The following is an 18841-nucleotide window of genomic DNA, read 5'->3' as shown; positions in this document are numbered from 1 at the left end:
ACATCTGGAGTCCATTCTTTCAGATTTTAAAATGTATAGCTCTGACAAGATTTTGCTGTGTCCGCCATCATTGTGGTTATCCACAGCAAAAGAAAAGGAAATCCAAATAAATACAATAACAAAAAGAATGCTTCATAAAACAGAAATTAAGAAAGATATATCACTGCTAAAGCTTTTCCAAAACAAATAAAGACGATGATGAAGAAGTTGGAATTTAATTCAGAATTTTAGTAAATTCACTTTTTTCTTCGCTTTATCCCCTCCCCCTCCCTGGATGAATTTGGAGCTCTTTCTAATTAATGCAGAGGGTGGCAATGAGGATTTAGAAATTATATTTTACTTGATAAATTATTAGGTATAGAGATCTGCATTGCATGTCCTAATGAAAGATTATTGACCTGAAATGTTAACTCCATTTTTCTCTCCACAGATACTGCCACACCTGAGTATTTCCAGCATTTTGTTTTTACTTTATGGGCGGAATTTTTCGCTTGGCGTGCGGGCATGCGCCTGACAGACTTGAGCGTGAAACAGCGTGTGGTGATGTCGGGCGAGCGTCCCAATGTCATCGCGCACTTGTGCGATATTTTGGTCGGTGGGCGTGCATGAGTGTTGGCAGCGAGCCCACCAACAATTAAGAGGCCTGTTAAATATTAATCAACAGTGATTTTCGCTGCCTGTCCAATGTTACGGTTGGCGGGCAGGCGAATCAGCCAGGCAGCCTTTGCCTTTTTGAGGAAACCTCATCCAAGGGCAGGATGAGGTTCCCAACATTAATTAAAAAAAAATTAAAAAGTTTGCACAGAATTTTCATCTGACATATATTCCAGTGACTGATTCTGATGCATGGGTATTTTTTCCCGGTTTTCAAAATCTTTATTTTCAGCATTTAAATTCTTCAGCTCCCTGAGGCAGCTCTCTTGTCTTCAGGGAGCTTTCATTTTGCGCTCTCCCACGCCTGCGCTGACTTCAACGCTTGCCCTCCTCCTGCCCCCACCCCGGCAGCGCTGTGCCTTTCACGTTGGCCGTTAATTGGCCAGCCAGCATTAAATTGTGGTCGGGGAACGATTGTGGTCAGGGGTCTGTTCCCTGGCCTTTTCCCGGCCCATCAATTGCGGGCGCCCGCCGAACTAAAAATCCTGCCCTATGTTAAAGAACTTCACCGTTGCATACTAATTCTAACAATTAAAAAAGATACCTAGAAAGGACATCTTCAAATATGTTTAGAAAATTAAAACTACACAGGGACTGTCATACTGTAACTGATGGGCAGTTGTTAACATTATGAAATTCACACTTTGAATTAACTCTCAAATTACTGAAAATTTGATAGTTATTAAGAAATAGAATGTATTACAAATACATTAAACCCTGACTACAGTCAAACATAGGCTAATAATAGACATTATTAATCCTGCCATTTATAACATGTGCATATAGCATAGCTGTCAGTGGGAATTTCAATACCTTCCATTTTGAAAAGACCAATCGCCTGCAGTGACATGGGGAGGATTGGATTTGAGTTAAAGTGACTTTTTTGATAATTGCTAAAGCGCAAGAGTGTTCAGATGATCTAATGGTTTCACAATGTGTGCTCTACAACGCAGGTGCTCTAACTGATGCCTTTTAAACAGCACAATTTAAGAGTTCATTTCTGGGTTGAGTCTAAATACTGAAGCTGTGCCTAAATATAGAACATAGATTTTTAACAGAAGCCTGCAGCCTGTGCTGTGATGCAGACTGGCTCCCCATATCCTAGAGTGTCTTTTAATGGGGTGGAACAGCATCATTAAACATTTGGCATTATAGACTCCTCTGTTAACAGCGGAAAAGAAGCCCTAATATATTCATGTGGTTGAAATCAACAATCTTGTGGAGCAGTAAAACTATGTAACTAGACAGAACTTTAGATTATGCTTCATTTCACACATTGGTATTAACTGGTTCAGCAAAGTCCTATTTGTAACAGCAGCTTCGCCTACTAAAATACAGAAACCCTTCCTCTTTGTTATTTGAGACTAAAATTCCAAAGAGCTGCAAGACCCCACACATTATTTCATAATCTTGACTTTTTGACCTAAACACAAGACTCCTCATTTAAAAATGCACATCACTTAAGACTTCACATTTTAAATGGGCAGTCACTTATTTCATAAAATAAAAACAAAGTACTAGAAGTACTCAGCAGGTCTGGCAGCATCTGTGGAGAAAGAAACAGGTAATGTTGAGTCAAATATAGCCTCTTCAGAACTGAAGGAGGGTAGAAATGTAATGGGTTCTCTGCTGTTGAAAGGAGGAAGGGGGAGGAAGAGCAAGAGGAAAGGTCTAGGTTGGTGTGGAGAGGGGGTAAAGATTAAATGGCAAGGATGTCATGGAACAAAAGGCAAAGGGAGTGGTAGTGGTTGTAGTAAAGAGACAAAACATTTGTCCAGAGCAACTGTAAATGCCAGCATCATGAACAGCTGTGAGCGAAAGCAAAAACATGATTCAGACCAGCACATGCCAAAAAAAATCAAAATGGGGGCAAAAGTTCATGGTCTGAAATTTTTGAGCTCAGTGTTGAGTCCAGAAGGCTGTAATCTGAAGATAAGTTGCTGTTCCTCGAGCTTGAGTTGGGCTTCCCTGGAACTTTGCAGGAAGTCAAGAATAGAAATGTGAGCGTGAGAGCAAGGTGGCGAATTAAAATGGCAAGCAACTGGAAACTCAGGGTCATGTTTGCAGACTAAGTGGAGATGTTCCTCAAAGCAATCACCCAAACTGCATTTGGTCTCCTCAATGTAGAGGAGACTGCATTGTGAATACAGCATACTAAATTGAAAAAAGTACACGTAAATCGCTGCTTCACCTGGAAGGAGTGTTTGGGGCCTTGGACGTTGAGGAGCAAGGAGGTAAAAGGGCAGGTGTTACACCTCCTGCAATTGCATGAGAATATGCTGTGGGAAGGGGACGAAGTGTTGAGGTTGATTGAGGAGTGGACCAGGGTATCGCAGAGGGAACAGTCCCTTCGGAATGCTGACAGGAGAATGGGGGAAGATGTGTTTGGCGGTGGCATCATGCTGGAAGTGATGGAAATGGCGGAGGATAATCCTTTAAATGGGAAGGCTGGCGGGGTGGAAATTGAGGGCAACGAGATTCCTAGCATGTTTCTGGAAGGGAGAGGAAGGAGTGAGAACAGAAGTGCGGGAAATAGATCAGACATGGCGGAGGGGCCTGTCAACCATGCTGGATGGGAATCCTCGGTTGAAGAAAAAGAAAGACACGTCGGAAACACTGTTGTGGAAAGTAGCATTATCGGAAGAGATGTGACAGAGATGGAAAAAACTCCTTATAGGAGGCATGAGGAAGTGTAGACAAGGTAGCTGTGTGACGCGGTGGGATTGTAATGAATTATTTTTTCTTTTTTCTTTCATGGAATGTGAGCATCACTGGCAAGGGCAGAATTTATTGACAGCCCTATTTATTCTTGAAATGAGTGGCTTGCTGGGCCAGAGGGCACTTAAGAGTCACATTGCTTTGGGTCTGGAGTCACATGTAGGCCAGACGAGGTAAGGATGGCAGATTTCCTTCCCTAAAGGACATTAGTGAACCAGATGGTTTTTACAACAATTGATGATAGCATTATTGGGATTAGCTTTCAAGTCCTGATTTTTATTAACTGAATTCAAATTCCATCAGCTGTCATGGCAGGAGTTGAACCAGTATCCCAGATCATTAACCTGGGTCTCTGGATTACTAGTCCAGTGACATTACCACAATGCCACCATCTCCCCTGAAGACTGTCTATCCCCAGAAATGCAGACAGAGAAGTTGAGAAAGGGAAGGGAAGTGTTGGGAATGGACGATGTGAAGGTGAGAGATGAAGGTGAGAGAAAAGTGAGAATTGAAAGCAACGTTGATTACATTTTCCATTTCTGGGCAAGAGCAAGAAATGGCACTGATAAAGTCATCAATGTACCGGAAAAAGAGTTGGAGGAGAGGGCTTGAGTAGAACTGGAACAAGGAAAGTTCCATATATCCCACAAAAAGACTAGGACCCATGTAAGTGCCTATGTATAGAGCTCTTGCTGTTGTTGCAGATCAGCTGAATGTTGAGGGAGTGGAACCCCTTCCTGCTGATGAATCTCAGCGGGCACTCAGTTGGTGCTTTGATGGCCACATTGGTGCAAATTGATGATGCCACGCACCTGGGGAATCCATCCATGGAGGCGAAACCCACAGCCCTTTTTGCCTGCAAGACACCATCTGTCTCAAATTGAATTTACTGCCCAGTTTTTGCAAAAAGGACATCAGTAGCCTGCAAGATGCAGTGTGCATCCAATTCAGTCACCACCAAGATCTCCAGCTGATCCTTGGAAGGAGCATGAGGCCTAGAAGTTCAAAGCCACAATGACTTTGACGGCTACTGGCAGGGCATGGTGAATAGATCTGTGAGGTGTGAAGTCTTCCACAATGAAGGTACAAATTTCTGCGATCATTTGGCTGGAGAGCCACAGTCTCTTGTTCTCAGTCATCTCAAGGTAGCTGTGTCTTCAGCACTAGAGCCTATGTTGAGGATGTAGCCTCCATGTCCTTCCTGCCATTTCCTCTGCCCTCCTGATGCCAGGGCTGTGCCCTTCCTGTGGAGGATGTTGCTTCTCATCGTTACTGGGCCAAAAATCTGAGAATCTCACTCCTATTCCCAGCTGAAGCCTTCCTTGAGTTCAGGTGACCTGCCAATTGTCCTTGGAAGCCATGCTCCCTACCTCTTTTGCCACCACAATGCCAGCAGGGTGATGACCCCACGTGCTTCCTGAGTGTTTACTGACCACTTTGTCCGCAACCCAGTGGCACCTTTGCGTAATGATCCCCTCTGCACCGTTCTGCCTTTCATGAGGCCTATCTATTTCCCTGGGCTGGCCTGGCCCTGGCCTGATTGTTGCATCCCTGCAGTGTATACGCCTCCATGTGCCTGTTCTACCACACACCCATGTGCAGGCCATGCGCTTCCACCAAAATCTGAACATGGTGCTTTTCTTTGAAATTGTGCCATGGAATCGTTTATGTCCATGTGAGGGGACAGGCGAGGCCTCAGTTTAACTTCTCATCGAAAGATGTCACCTCTGACAGGGCAGCATTCGCTCATTCAGCCTTGATTTTTGTAGTCAGGTCTTGGAGTGGGGCTTGAACCCACAGCTTTCTGACTCAGAGGCAAAAGTACTATCAACTGAGCCAGGGCTGGCACAATAAGTACAACTGCAAACATACGATACCCGAGATGACGACATACAGAAGCTTCACCTCCAATTTCTGGTTCTATACATCAAACTTTATCTGCCTGGGTACAACACTGAAAAATAGAAAGACGACTAAAGATAGGTAGAGTTAAGAAAAACACACAAACTATCAGTGATGAGAAGTGAAGTACTAACATTTGTCTTGCCAGTGTCAACATATTTGCTGAAATCACTGGAGAGATAATGACTAATGACTCAACATCTGAATCTCAGCCTGTGATGCAAAATGTTGACACTAGGCGCAAAACAGGATTTATATCAAAGAGGTGGAAATATGGAATAAAGTATATCAAAATGGGACGTACTTAGACTGGAGTCAGTGAGTACTCTCAGCCGCAGTGCATGTTATGTGGTGAAGGCTGCCATTTAACAGCCTAAATTCAATTTTTCTGCACAGCACTTGGAAACAAAACATGAATAACACAAGGACAAACCACCAATTTTTTTCAAGTAGACACAGGTGCAGCTAACAGCGAGCAATACAGTTTGTGCTTTGTTGCTGCTGATTGTAACACTGAGGCCCTTGAACATCATACTTAGTGAGTTTTTTAATGTATCTGCAGTACATTTATGTAGGTGCAATACAGGAGGACATTTTGTTTTGACAGTCATTGCCTACCAGAATAACATCAAAGGAGATTTTTCAGTTGCTCAACAGTTTAATGAATCAACATGACATGTCTGGTCATAATGTATTGGTGTCTGCCCCGCTGGAGCAAAATCAATGACTGCAAGGCATGGTGGAATAGTGATGCACATTTGAATGCATTGCATTATAAATAGATAAACAAACACTTTTGTCTACTGCATTCGTTGCTCCCAATGCGAGTTCCTCTACATTGGAGAGACCAAACGCAGACTGGGTGACCGCTTTGCAAAACACCTTCGGTCTGTCCACAAGCATCACCCAGACCTCCCTGTCGCTTGCCATTTCAACACTCCACCCTGCTCTCATGCCCACATGTCCGTCCTTGGCCTGCTGCATTGTTCCAGTGAAGCTCAACACAAACTGGAGGAACAGCACCTCATCTTCCGACTAGGCACTTTACAGCCTTCCGGACTGAATATTGAGTTCAACAATTTTAGATCATGAACTCTCTCCTCCATCCCCACCCCCTTTCCGATTTCCCCCCCTTTTTTTTCCAATAATTTATATAGATTTTTCTTTTCCCACCTACTTCCATTGTTTTTAAATGTATTTCCATCCATTGTTTTATCTCTACCTTTTAGCCTTTTTTGATTCCTTCACCCCACCCCATCCCCACTAGGGCTATCTGTACCTTGCTCGTCCTACTTTCTACCCTTAATTAGCACATTCCTCAGATAATATCACCACCTTCAACACCTCTTTGTCCTTTTGTCTGTGACATCTTTTGGTTATCTCCACCTATCACTGGCCCTCTATCCAGCTCTACTTGTTCCCCCCCCCCCCCACCTTAAACCAGCTTATATTTCACCTCTCTTCTATTTTTACTTAGTTCTGTTGAAGGGTCATTCGGACTTGAAACGTTAACTGTGCTCCTCTCCGCAGATGCTGCCAGACCTGCTGAGTTTTTCCAAGTATTTTTGTTTTTGTTTTGGATTTCCAGCATCCACAGTTTTTTGCTTTTAACTTCCAAAAGCATGCCCATCAACTTGAAGGAGGTGGCAGACAGACTATGAGGATAGTAAACTTTACAAAAGTTCAAAACTTTCCACTCTGCCTAGGAAATGGGGAGTAAGCACACTAATTAATTGCTCCACACAGAGGTTCAATGGCTGTCAAATGGCAAGGGCTTACCACATATCTTTGAATTTCACTCCGAGATCAAGTTATACTTTACAGGCCAGCCATTCCCACTCTCTCACTGACTATGGCATGGCCTTGTTCTCACGGCTGGGCTACTTGTCAGATATGTTCACTGGCCTTCAAGGGCTCAGAACAACCATCTTCAATGTTCAAGACAAAATTGAGTCAATGATAAAAAAAAGCTGGAATTCTTGGCATGCTTTGTGAAGGAAAACAACAATGAAATTTTCCCAAATGTGCATCAATTCCTGATAACGAATGAACTATGGTTGCAGGACAGTGTTAAAAGGAGACATCAAGCAATAACTCACTGAACTGATGAGGCAATTATGTGAGAACTTTCCCTCAATGGGAAATACAAAGAGCTGGGTCTGCTACCCTTTCATAAATTTCTCTGCAGTACCTATACAGAAAGACTTGTCAATAAAAGAACAAAGGAACATTCTAGAAGTCTCAACAGATGGGCCCCTCAAGATTGAGTTCCAACAAAAGCAACTGGGAGTGTTTTCAGTCCAAATGCGAACAGAGTTCCCTGAATTGTCTGACTGGCCCGTCAAGGTTTCGATAAAGTTTGTTGGAAGTTACCTTTGTGAAAGTGTATTTTCACTCAGTGGAATGATACCAAAGTGTTGTCAGTGTCTTTGCGCAGAAAACATCTCAAACTATCACCAACACTCCTAACATCATGCACCCATGCCCTAACAAGCAACCTCATCCATCAAATTAATGCTGAATAGCACTATTAGAGCATTGTTTAAGTTGTATACGTGTATTAGAATATGTAAAGTTTGCACAATCTTTGGGCACCTAAAGGGTTAAAATATTAAACCTGTATGCTGAAATTGGATACACAATAAATTAAGTTTGGGAACCCCTGACCTATGAGGTTAATGGTATTATATTATATTTGGAATTCAAATGCCAAATGAAAGATTCCCGGTTACAAGTAGCTTTCCAACTGAAGCACCAAAGACTCTGCCAAGCTTGTATTAAGAGAAACAACGTTGTAAAACAAATGCATTAAGCTGTGTATGCTAAAACTTTTGATTTCATATTTTGAGGAAAACTCTCCAGCAAGTTCAAACTAGGACAGCCAATGTTATAAAGTCAAAGAACCATTGAAAACTGTAGTTGAGGAAGGGTCAGAACCAAGAAGAAGCTGACAACTTGATTAAAATGAGTCATGCAGCAAAATCAAATAAGCTTTTGTTAATGCTCGAGTCCATAAATGCAGAGAAATCGTACGTATAATGAACCATAAGCTGCTCTTTTCCCATTTCCATTCACAACTGGAAAAATTGTCAGACATAAGCATTTATTTATGAAGCTTGTAGAATTCTTCTTTGTTGATAATGATTAAGAGATAGAATTAAATATATTGCATATTGCATTGCAGAAATTTTGGCTTATTTTAATGAACATAGTTTTTATGAAAGAACGTGAACTAAAATGGGGTGTGCTCAGATTCTAATACTGAATGTTTTAAACTTTAGAGAAAAATATGAAACCACAAAACACAAATTATCATTCACGGGTTTCTCTTGAGTGTACCTTACATACGTGATAGCATTATGCTGTGTGGGTTGTGTGGCATGACTGTTTTGGAGAGGTGGAGCACTTCACTATCACATTTAAATCAGGTTCCCACAGTGCAGTTGGGAGCCTGATTAAATTTAACAGCTGACGGCCTGACTTCCCAGGGCTCAGGAAACTGGCCAGCAACACAGAAGCAAAAGTAACGAGCTCCAGAAAGTTAGCACTTCTAAAATCACTCATGGGCCAGGAGGAGCAGGAATGCCATTGGCCTCCCTCTCCTGATCACAGCCTATGCTTGATGTCGCAATTAGCCAACTCCCTTGCGCATCAATTTTCCTCTCAGCATTGCCAGGGTCTCTTCATCCTCACCATTAAATGGTTCTTCCCATCCCGCACCAAGCCCCAATCCCTCCCTCCCTTCTTTACCATGGACAGGCTCTCCCAGCCTCCAGCTGCTGCTTTTCCCACTGGAAGATGGCCGGCTGCCAAATCTGGCCGGCTTCCAGACAGAAAATGAAAGAAGAAAATTATGATATGCTCCTAGGTTAAAACTGACAGGGCCTCCACCTCACCAGATCTCTCCCCCTACCCCATTCTGCACTACCCCCCACCACCCCCTCCCACCCCCAATACCACGCTCACTCACACCTTCTCGCTAACTATCAGGGACATTTGTGTCTATAAGTCAAGGATTCCATATGCTCTTATAACAATCTTCTCAACTCATCCTGTGCCTTTCAAACATTTACAAAGGTACAACCAAGACTGCAGCTGGTGTGTTGTACAAAGGATCTGTCCAGTGTCGGTAGACCATGTATGGTGAGCCTATTTGATAACTTGGCTCAAAATTTTGTGATGGTGATTCACAAGGGTGCAGTCATGAGGAATCACAGGCAAATCACAATGTTAAGCAACTGACATCCAGAGGAAACGTTCCACCCTAGGTGAAGCTACCCTAAATGCCCATGTATCTAGAGGTTTATATAGCAATGTCCCTTCTACTAATTTCTCACAGTACTCCTCACGGTACCCATGAACAAAACACAAGAGTTCAACTAGCACTTTACAGAACAGGCTTATCCTGGATGAATAAATACAACACATTTACAAAAGAATACACCTGCATGAACTATAAGTGACAAATAAATGCTTCTGAAGTTTTCAAATTGCATTCATTTTGGTAAAATGTACATAAAAAATTATATAAAAATATATCAAAATACATGTATGAACACTCAGAAAGCTTTAACATATTAAACTTTGTGAACAGATTCCCAGTTTTACCTATTCCTGTTTCTGGCATAGCAAATAGTGTTTTCTCTGTTGCAACCCGGAAATGCCCATGCACTGACAAGCCAACACCCTGGAAAGAAAGTGAAAATAGTAATTAATGGTGACCATAAGTTCAATGCAATACCAAACTGCGGCCTTGAATGAAGAATGTTACTGTACTACATCAAACATTTATTTAATCTGCAGTCAATATATTAACTGTTTTTGCACCTTTAACCCTCCCCTCCTGAAGGCAGCAACTATAGCTTTGATACATTTCAAGGAAGGCAATCCAAGAGATCTCCAGCATTTTCATTGGAACCTGAAAACCAGGACCACGAGAATCATTCCAGACAAGCATGATTGCATCATCACTCAGTGTTCAGATCCACACTTCCACAAGCTCAAACAAGTGAAAGCAAAAGTTAGAACTGATGTCAGGAAATTCTTGCAGAGAGCGATCAACCTTTGTAATGGATTGTCATTTAGAGGTCAACTCCCTGCAATCACTTAGATGATGAAACAACTTAATGTGGTATAAAGTTTGGGAGGGGATGGCAGAAGCAGAGGGGGAATCTCTAGAGTCTTTCTGGAACAACAAACTAAGGGCAAGATTTTCCGGCCCCGCCTGCCGCCAGGATCGCCCAACTTTTGGCTAGCCTCCCGCATCACCCCGGCAGGTCCCGCCACAGTGGGGCTGGAAAATCGTGGCCTAAGGTGAGCCCAAATGTCCTCCTTATCCACAAGTATCCTGTAGAGCTGTGAACCCTGTTTCATCCTTCTACTTCTTTGTGCAAGGACATGAAGACCAAAACCAATGCCCACAATTTCACGACAGCTGAAAGCTAATGACTAAAGAAGCACCTTATATCCTCAGAACGTGTCAAAGAACTTTGCAAATGGTGATATACTTTTGAAGTGGAATCACAGTTGTTGTCTGGACAAAGACAGCAGCCAATTTGCATACATCAAGGTTCCACAAACAACAAATGAATGAACGACCAGTTAATCTGATTGCAGTCATGTTAATTAAGGGATGAATATCAATGAAAACACATGCAGAACACTGCTCTTCTTTGAATGATGCTGTGACACCTTTTACTTTGGTAACATCTCAACACCTCTAACAATGCAACACCCCTTCAGTAACACATATTTGCATCACAATTCGACTTGGTTCTGATGTAGATTCAGACGTTTACAGCACAGAAGGAGGCCATTTGACCTATCATGTCTGCGCCGGTCAGCAAAGATCTGACCAAAACAAAAAGCTAAAAGCTACTGCGGATGCTGGAAATCCAAAACAAAAACAGAATTACCTGGAAAAACTCAGCAGGTCTGGCAGCATTGGCGGAGAAGAAATCAGTTAACGTTTTGAGCCTTCATGGTCCTTCGGCAGAACTGAAGCATAGTTAGGAGAAGGGAGAAATATAAACTGGTTTAAGGTGGGGGGGGGGAAGAGAGAAGTTGAGGGTGTGGTGATTGTGGAGATAAGCAGTGATAGGAGCAGATAATCAAAAGATGTCACAGACAAAAGGATCAAAGAGGTGTTGAAGGTGGTGATATTGTCTAAGAAAAGTGCTAATTAAGAATGGAAGACAGGATACTCAAAGTACAGCTCTAGTGGGGGTGGGGTGGACAGACTAACAAGGTTTTAGTTTTAGATTTAAAAATAATGGAAATAGGTGGGGAAAGAAGAATCTATATAAATTATTGGAAAAAAGGGGGGGGGGGGGAGAAACGGGGTGGGGATGGGGGGAAGGGGAGTTTAAGATCTAAAGTTGTTGAATTCAATATTCAGCCCGGAAGGCTGTAAAGTGCCTACTCAGAAGATGAGGTGCTGTTCCTCCAGTTTGCGTTGGGCTTCACTGGAACAATGCAGCAAGCCAAGGACAGACATGTGGGCAAGAGAACAGAGTGGAGTGTTAAAATGGCAAGCGACAGGAAGGTTTGGGTCTTTCTTGCGGACAGACCGCAGGTGTTCTGCAAAACGGTCGCCCAGTTTGCGTTTGGTCTCTCCAATGTAGAGGAAACCGCATTGGGAGCAACGAATGCAGTAGACTAAGTTAGGGGAAATGCAAGTGAAATGCTGCTTCACTTGAAAGGAGTGTTTGGGCCCTTGGACAGTGAGGAGAGAGGAAGTGAAGGGGCAGGTGTTGCATCTTCTGCGTGGGCATGGGGAGGTGCCATAAGTGGGGGTTGAGGAGTAGGGGGTGATGGAGGAGTGGACCAGGGTGTCCCGGAGGGAACGATCCCTACGGAATGCCGTCAGGGGGGGTGAAGGGAAGATGTGTTTGGTGGTGGCATCATGCTGGAGTTGGCAGAAATGGCGGAGGATGATCCTTTGAATGCGGAGGCTGGTGGGGTGATAAGTGAGGACAAGGGGGACCCTATCATGTTTCTGGGAAGGAGGAGAAGGCGTGAGGGAGGATGCGCGGGATATGGGCCGGACACGGTTGAGGGCCCTGTCAACGACCGTGGATGGAAAACCTCGGTTAAGGAAGAAGGAGGACATGTCAGAGGAGCTGTTTTTGAAGGTAGCGTCATCAGAACAGATGCGACGGAGGCGAAGGAACTGAGAGAATGGGATGGAGTCTTTACAAGAAGCGGGGTGTGAGGAGCTGTAGTCGAGGTAGCTGTGGGAGTCGGTAGGCTTGTAATGGAAGATCTGACCACACTAATCCCATTTTCTAGCACTTGGCCCATAGCCCTGGAGGCTATGGCAACGCAAGTGAATATCTAAATACTTATTAAATGTTACGAGAGTTTCTGACTCAACCACCCTTTCAGGCAGTGAGTTCCAGACTCCCACCACCCTCTGGGTGAAAGAATTTCTCCTCAACTCCCCTCTTAGCCTTCTACCTCTTACCTTAAATCTATGCCCCCTAGTTATTGACCCCTCTACTAATGAAAAAAGTGCCTTCCTATCCACCCTATCTATGCCCCTCATAATCTTATACACCTCTATCAGGTCCCCTCTCAACCTTTGAGGCTCCAAGGAAAACAACCCCAGTCTAACCAATCTTTCCTCACAGCACAGACCCTCCAGGCAGCATCCTGGTAAATCTCCTCTGCACCCTCTCCAGTGCAATCACATCCTTCCTATAATATGATGACCAGAACATCATGCAGTGCTCCAGGTGTAGCCGAAGCAGCATTTTATACAGTTCCAGCATAACCTCCCTGCTCTTGCATTCTACGCCTCGGCTAATAAAGGCAAGTCTCCCATATTCCTTCTTAACCACCTTATATACCTGCCCTGTTACCTTCAGGGATCTGTTGATATGCACACCAGGGTCCCACAGATCTTCAGTACTTTCCAGGGTCCTACCATTCATAGTGTAATCTGTTGTCTTATTAGCCCTCCCCAAGTGCATTACCTCACGCTTTTCCAGGTGGAATTCCATTTGCCACTGCTCTGCCCACCTGACCAGTCCACTGATATCTTCCTGCAGTTTACGGCTATCCTCCTCACTATTTACCACCCTGCCAATTTTCGTGTCATCTGTGAACTTCTTGATCGTACCCCTACATTTAAGTCCAAATCATATATGTACACCACAAACAGCAAAGGCCCCAGCACTAAGCCCTGCAGAACCCCATTGGGAACAGACTTTCAATCACAGAAACATCCCTCTACCACCACCTCTGTTTCCTGCCTCTCAGCTAATTTTGGATCCAACATGCCACTTTGCCTTGGATCCCATGGACTCTTACTTCCTTGACCAGTCTGCCATGAGGGACCTTATCAAAAGTCTTGCTAAAGTCCATGTAGACCACATCAAATGCATTACCCTCATCGACACTCCTGGTTACCTCCTCAAAGATTCGATCAAATTTGTCAAACACAATCTTCCCGTAACAAATCCATGCTGACTATCCCTGATTAATCCATGTCCCTCCAAGTACAGATATATTCTGTCCCTCAGAATTCTTTCTGACAATTTCCCCACCACCAAGGTTACACTGACTAGCCTATAATTTCCTGATCTATCCCTTCATCCCGTTTTAATAATGGGGCAACATTAGTAGTCCTCCAGTCCTCTGGCACCTTACCAGTGGCCAGAGAGGATTTGAAAATTACTGCCAGGGCCCCTGATATCTCTTCCCTTGCCTCCCTCAACAGCCTGGGATACATCTCACCTGGGCCTGCGGATTTATTCACTTTTAAGGCCGCTAATCCTGCTAGTACCTCCTCTCCCTCTATGTTAATTTCCTCTAGTATTTCACAGTCCTCCACCCTGATGTCTATACCTGCATCGTCCTTTTCCATTGTGAAGACTGGCGCAAAGTTGAGGACTGTACCCACGTCTTCCGGGTCCACACACAGATTACTTCTATGGTCCCTAATTGGCCCTACTCTTTTCCTGGTTATTCTCTTACTGTTTATACATTTTAAAAAAAACCCTTTGGGTTTCCTTTATTCTACCCACCAATGTTTTCTCATGCGCTGTCTTAGCTTTTCTAATTTCCCCCTGTACTTTTTATACCCCTCTAGGGACTCTGCCGTATCGAACCCTTGGTATCTGCCATAAGCTTCTTTTTTCTTAATCGTAACCTTTATGTCCCTTGACATCCAGGGTAATCCGGACTTGGTCTCCTCCTTTGCCTTTACAGGAACATATTTGCCCTGTACTCTCGCTTTCCTCCTTGAATACCTCCCACTGCTCTGGCACAGTTTTATCTACAAGTAGCTGCTTCCAGTTCACTTGGGCCAAATTGTATCTCATCTTAGTAAAATTAGCCTATCCCCAGGACTTTTATTCCTGGCCCAACCTTATCCTTTTCCATAACTATTCTAAATCTAATTGAATTATGGTCACTATCTCCAAAATGCTCCCCTACTGATATGCCTTCCATCTGCCCGGGCTCATTTCCGAATATTAGGTCCAGAACTGCCTCCTCCCTTGTTGGGCTTTCTACGTACTGGCTAAAGTGTGGTCCTGGATGCAACTTAAGAATTTTGCTCCCTCCCTACCTTGCACACTAAAAGTATCCCAGTTAATATTTGGGTAGTTAAAATCTGCAACTATCACTGCCTTATTATTCTTACACTTCTCTGAAATTTGATTGCATATTTGATCCTCTATCTCTCCCTGACTGTTTCGGGGTGTTTAGTACACACCCAACAGCGTGTTTGCCCCTTCTGTGTTTCTTACTTCTACCCATATTGCCTCATTTGATGGTCCTTCCAAGATATCATCCCCCCTCACTCCTATAATTGACTCCTTGATCAATATCGCGACCCCCCCCCTCCTCTTCTATCCCCCTCTCTATCTCATCTGAATACCCTATAACCTGGAATAGCCAGCAATCCTGCCCTTCTTTTAGCCAAGTCTCGGTCATAGCTATATCATACTCTCACGTACCTGTCTGTGCCCTCAGCTCATCTGTCTTATTCCACAGGCTCCTTTCTTTAAAATATATTCCATTTAGCATTGTTATACTCACTTATTTCTTATCTAGCTTATGTTTCCTCTGCCTTCCAAACTCACCAGCATTTTAACTTCTAATTCCATTTCAGCTTCTCTCCCCTCTGAACTACTTTGCAGGACCCCATCCCCCTGTCAATTTAGTTTAAATTAGCCCCCTTTGTTTTCTCATGTTTTTAAGCCTGGGAGGAATTTTTTTTACACAGTGTGGTCTCATCAAGTTTTATCAGATGCTTTATTTCTTCAATCTGGGGAGATTTATGGTGATTTTTAATGGCATCACTTTCAAATTCAGTGGCAGCTAAGTCAGGACACCTTGCTTAACTAGTCATCCTGACGAACTGAGGTGACATTAGATTGTCCTATCCATAGCTTTTCCAACCCAGCAGCATTTCCAGCAGTGGTGAGTGAGACTCAGCTGTTGAGTGCTGGTCGAGCAGCCATGTCTCACAACTGACTGAATTTCTGGTCCACTGAGGAGATTGTTAAGTAGTAGAAGCATGAAACAAAACGTACAGCTGCAAGACTCAGTTGACCTATCGACATGCAAACAGAGCAGAATCGCACAGCTGATGGAAATGTCAGCCAATTGTATCAGTTTACCAGGTGGAAGGGATTCCATTATCCCACTAAATCAGCAGTCAGCTTACAGGAAATTGAGAGTGAGGAGGACAAAGCTAGTTCCCAGTGGGTGTACCTGCTTGCTTTTATCCTATCAAGTGTTTTCTAATGCAGACGGTTGGCAACCACATTTGATCTTGGAGAAACTGATGTGACTTAATAAAATAGGTGACATCACTACACAAAAATAGTGTGCGATGGCAGTAGTTTGTGATCAGGCGAAGTGACGGCGCTTGTCAATTACCTTAAAGAAAACTGTGTTGAAAGATCTAGCCATCTCTGTAGTGACAGCTTTACCTCCGCCAACATGGAACTGATTGTAATGTTATTTAATGGAGATTCACAGCATCGAGCTGCCATGATGTCATAATGCCGCCCAAACAACCAATCACATTAAAGAATTTTCACAGACAGCCAACCAGAAAATGTAAAACTATATTAATAGATCTATTTTTTAAAAAAGCTTTCAGAGTGCAAAATAAAGGACATTAAGGTAGAAAATGAAATATCAAAACTTATTAAAAATCTTTTTAATTATTTTAAATGATCTAGTTTAACAGACTAGTAATTAATCATAATGGAGAAATTTAACAACATTCCGCTATTCTTTTAAGGAACAATGATTATTCAGCGATAGTTTTTGCTCAGATTGGCATTAAAAAACAATTACACCTCACTAAGCAAGGCTCAACTATTATTGTGGTTTCTAAGAACGATATAAGTTCTAATCAGATCAATTGATTTCACTGATTGCCAGCTCTGGGGGGAGGGGAGGATCTACAGAGCAGTGAATAGCAGAAAGTAGCTTGATATTCACATTAATCTGCACTTGTGCTACATTCTGACATTGCAAATAAATTCAGAGGGCTAATGATAGTGAAAGCTGACAGTTCATTGTAAAAAAAAAAAACATTAATCTGGGCCATTATTTCTACTGTTGATACAATCTGGTTATCAGCTACCTTTAAAAGTAGGGTTGACTTGGTTGGATTTTGTAGAGTTTCATTACATTGCTTTACCTAATAGGAATCCTCAACACAGTTAAAAAAAAAATCAGAACTTACTGAGTGAGTGCTGCACTGTCAGAGATGCCATTAAAACATGGCCCCTGTTTCTCTTTCAGACGGGCACAAAAGATCCCATGGCACTATTGTGAAGAAGAGCAGGGGAGTTATCCCTGGTGTCCTGGCCAATATTAACCCTCAAGCTACATCAGTAAAACAGATTAGCTGGTCATTATCAATTTGAGGATTGTGGCCTTGCTGTGTGAAAATTGGTTTTCATGTTTTGTACAATGGTAACTACACTTGAAAAGCACTTCATTGGTTGTAAAGTGCTTTGGAACTCACAGAGGTCATGAAAGGCACTATACAACAGACCATAACCATAAGACCATAAGACGTAGGAGCAGAAGTCGGCCATTCGGCCCATCGAGTCTGCTCCGCCATTCAATGAGATCATGGCTGATCTGATAATCCTCAACTCCACTTTCCTGCCTTTTCCCCATAACCCTTGATTCGCTTATTGATTAAAAATCTGTCTATCTCCACCTTGAATATACTTAATGACTCAGCTTCTACAGCCCTCTGTGGTAAAGAATTCCACAGATTGACCCTCTGAGAGAAGAAATTCCTCCTTATCTCTGTTTTAAATGGACGATACCTTACTCTGAGATTATGCCCTCTGGTCCGAGACTCTCCCACAAGGGGAAACAACCTCTCAGCATCTACTCTGTCAAGTCCCCTAAGAATCTTATATGTTCCAATAAGGTCGCCTCTCATTCTTCTAAACTCCAATGAGTACAGGCCCAACCTACTCAACCTCTCCTCATAAGAAAATCCCTCCATATCCTGGATCAACCTCGTGAACCTTCTCTGGCCTGTATCCAATACCAATACATCTCTCCTTAGATAAGAGGACCAAAACTGTTCACAGTATTCTCAGTGTAGTCTAACTAGTGCTTTGTATAGTTTTAGCATGGCTTCCCTTTTTTATACTCCATTCCCTTTGAAATAAAGGCCAACATTCCATTTGTCTTCCCTATTACCTGTTGAACTTGTATGTTAGCTTTTTGGAATTCATGCACTAGGACTCCCAAATCCCTCTGTGCTGCAGCCTTCTGCAGTCTTTCTCCATTTAAATAATATTCAGCTCCTCTACTCTTCCTGCCAAAGTACATAACCTCACATTTTCCCGCATTATATTCCATCTTTTTTGCCCATTCACTTATCTTGTCTATGTCCCTCTGTAGACTCCTTGTGTCATCCTCACCACTTGCCTTCCCACCTATTTTTGTATCATCTGAAAATTTGGCGATAGTACTTTCACTTCCCTCACCTAAATCATTTATATATATTGTAAATAATTGAGGCCCCAGCAATCATCCCTGTGGCACTCCACGAGTTACTGGTTGCCATCCTGAAAATGGCAACTCTATCTTCTATTAGTTGGGCAAAATCCCAACTCTCTGTCTTCTATTAGTTAGCCAATCCTCTATCCATGTTGATATACTATCCCCGACACCATGGGTGCTTATCTGATTAAGTAGCCTTACGTGCAGTACCTTATTGAACACCTTTTGGAAATCCAAATATATTACATCTATTGGTTCCCCTTTATCTATTCTGCTAGTTACCTCCTCAAAGAATTCTAATAAATTTGTGAGGCATGACTTCCCCTTCATGAAGCCATGTTGACTCTGTTTGATTAGATTATGTAATTCTGAATGCTCTGCTATTACATCCTTTATAATAGACTCTAATATTTTCCCAATGACAGATGTTAAGCTAACTGGCCTATAGTTACCTGTTTCTTGTCTCCCCCCCTTTTTGAATAAGGGTGTTACATTGGCAGTTTTCTATTCCTCTTGGACTGTTCCAGAATCTAAGGATTCTTGGAAGATTACTACCAGTACATCC

At 42.9% G+C, this 18841-nt stretch overlaps 1 protein-coding gene across 2 annotated transcripts in view; it reads right to left on the bottom strand.

The window, feature by feature from the left end:
• The window catches only part of hibch (3-hydroxyisobutyryl-CoA hydrolase), a 145969-nt gene that overhangs the window by 47041 nt on the left and 80087 nt on the right, over window positions 1–18841 (bottom strand). For both annotated transcript variants that reach the window (XM_078551877.1, XM_078551878.1), the window contains one exon: window positions 9883–9961. In XM_078551877.1, the coding sequence (XP_078408003.1) occupies window positions 9883–9961 (79 nt within the window). The remainder of the gene's footprint in view (window positions 1–9882; window positions 9962–18841) is intronic.

This window comes from Cetorhinus maximus, chromosome 11 (assembly GCF_964194155.1).
Source record: "Cetorhinus maximus chromosome 11, sCetMax3.hap1.1, whole genome shotgun sequence".
NCBI classification, from domain to species: domain Eukaryota; kingdom Metazoa; phylum Chordata; class Chondrichthyes; order Lamniformes; family Cetorhinidae; genus Cetorhinus; species Cetorhinus maximus.
This window is presented reverse-complemented; position numbering and strand designations above follow the sequence as displayed.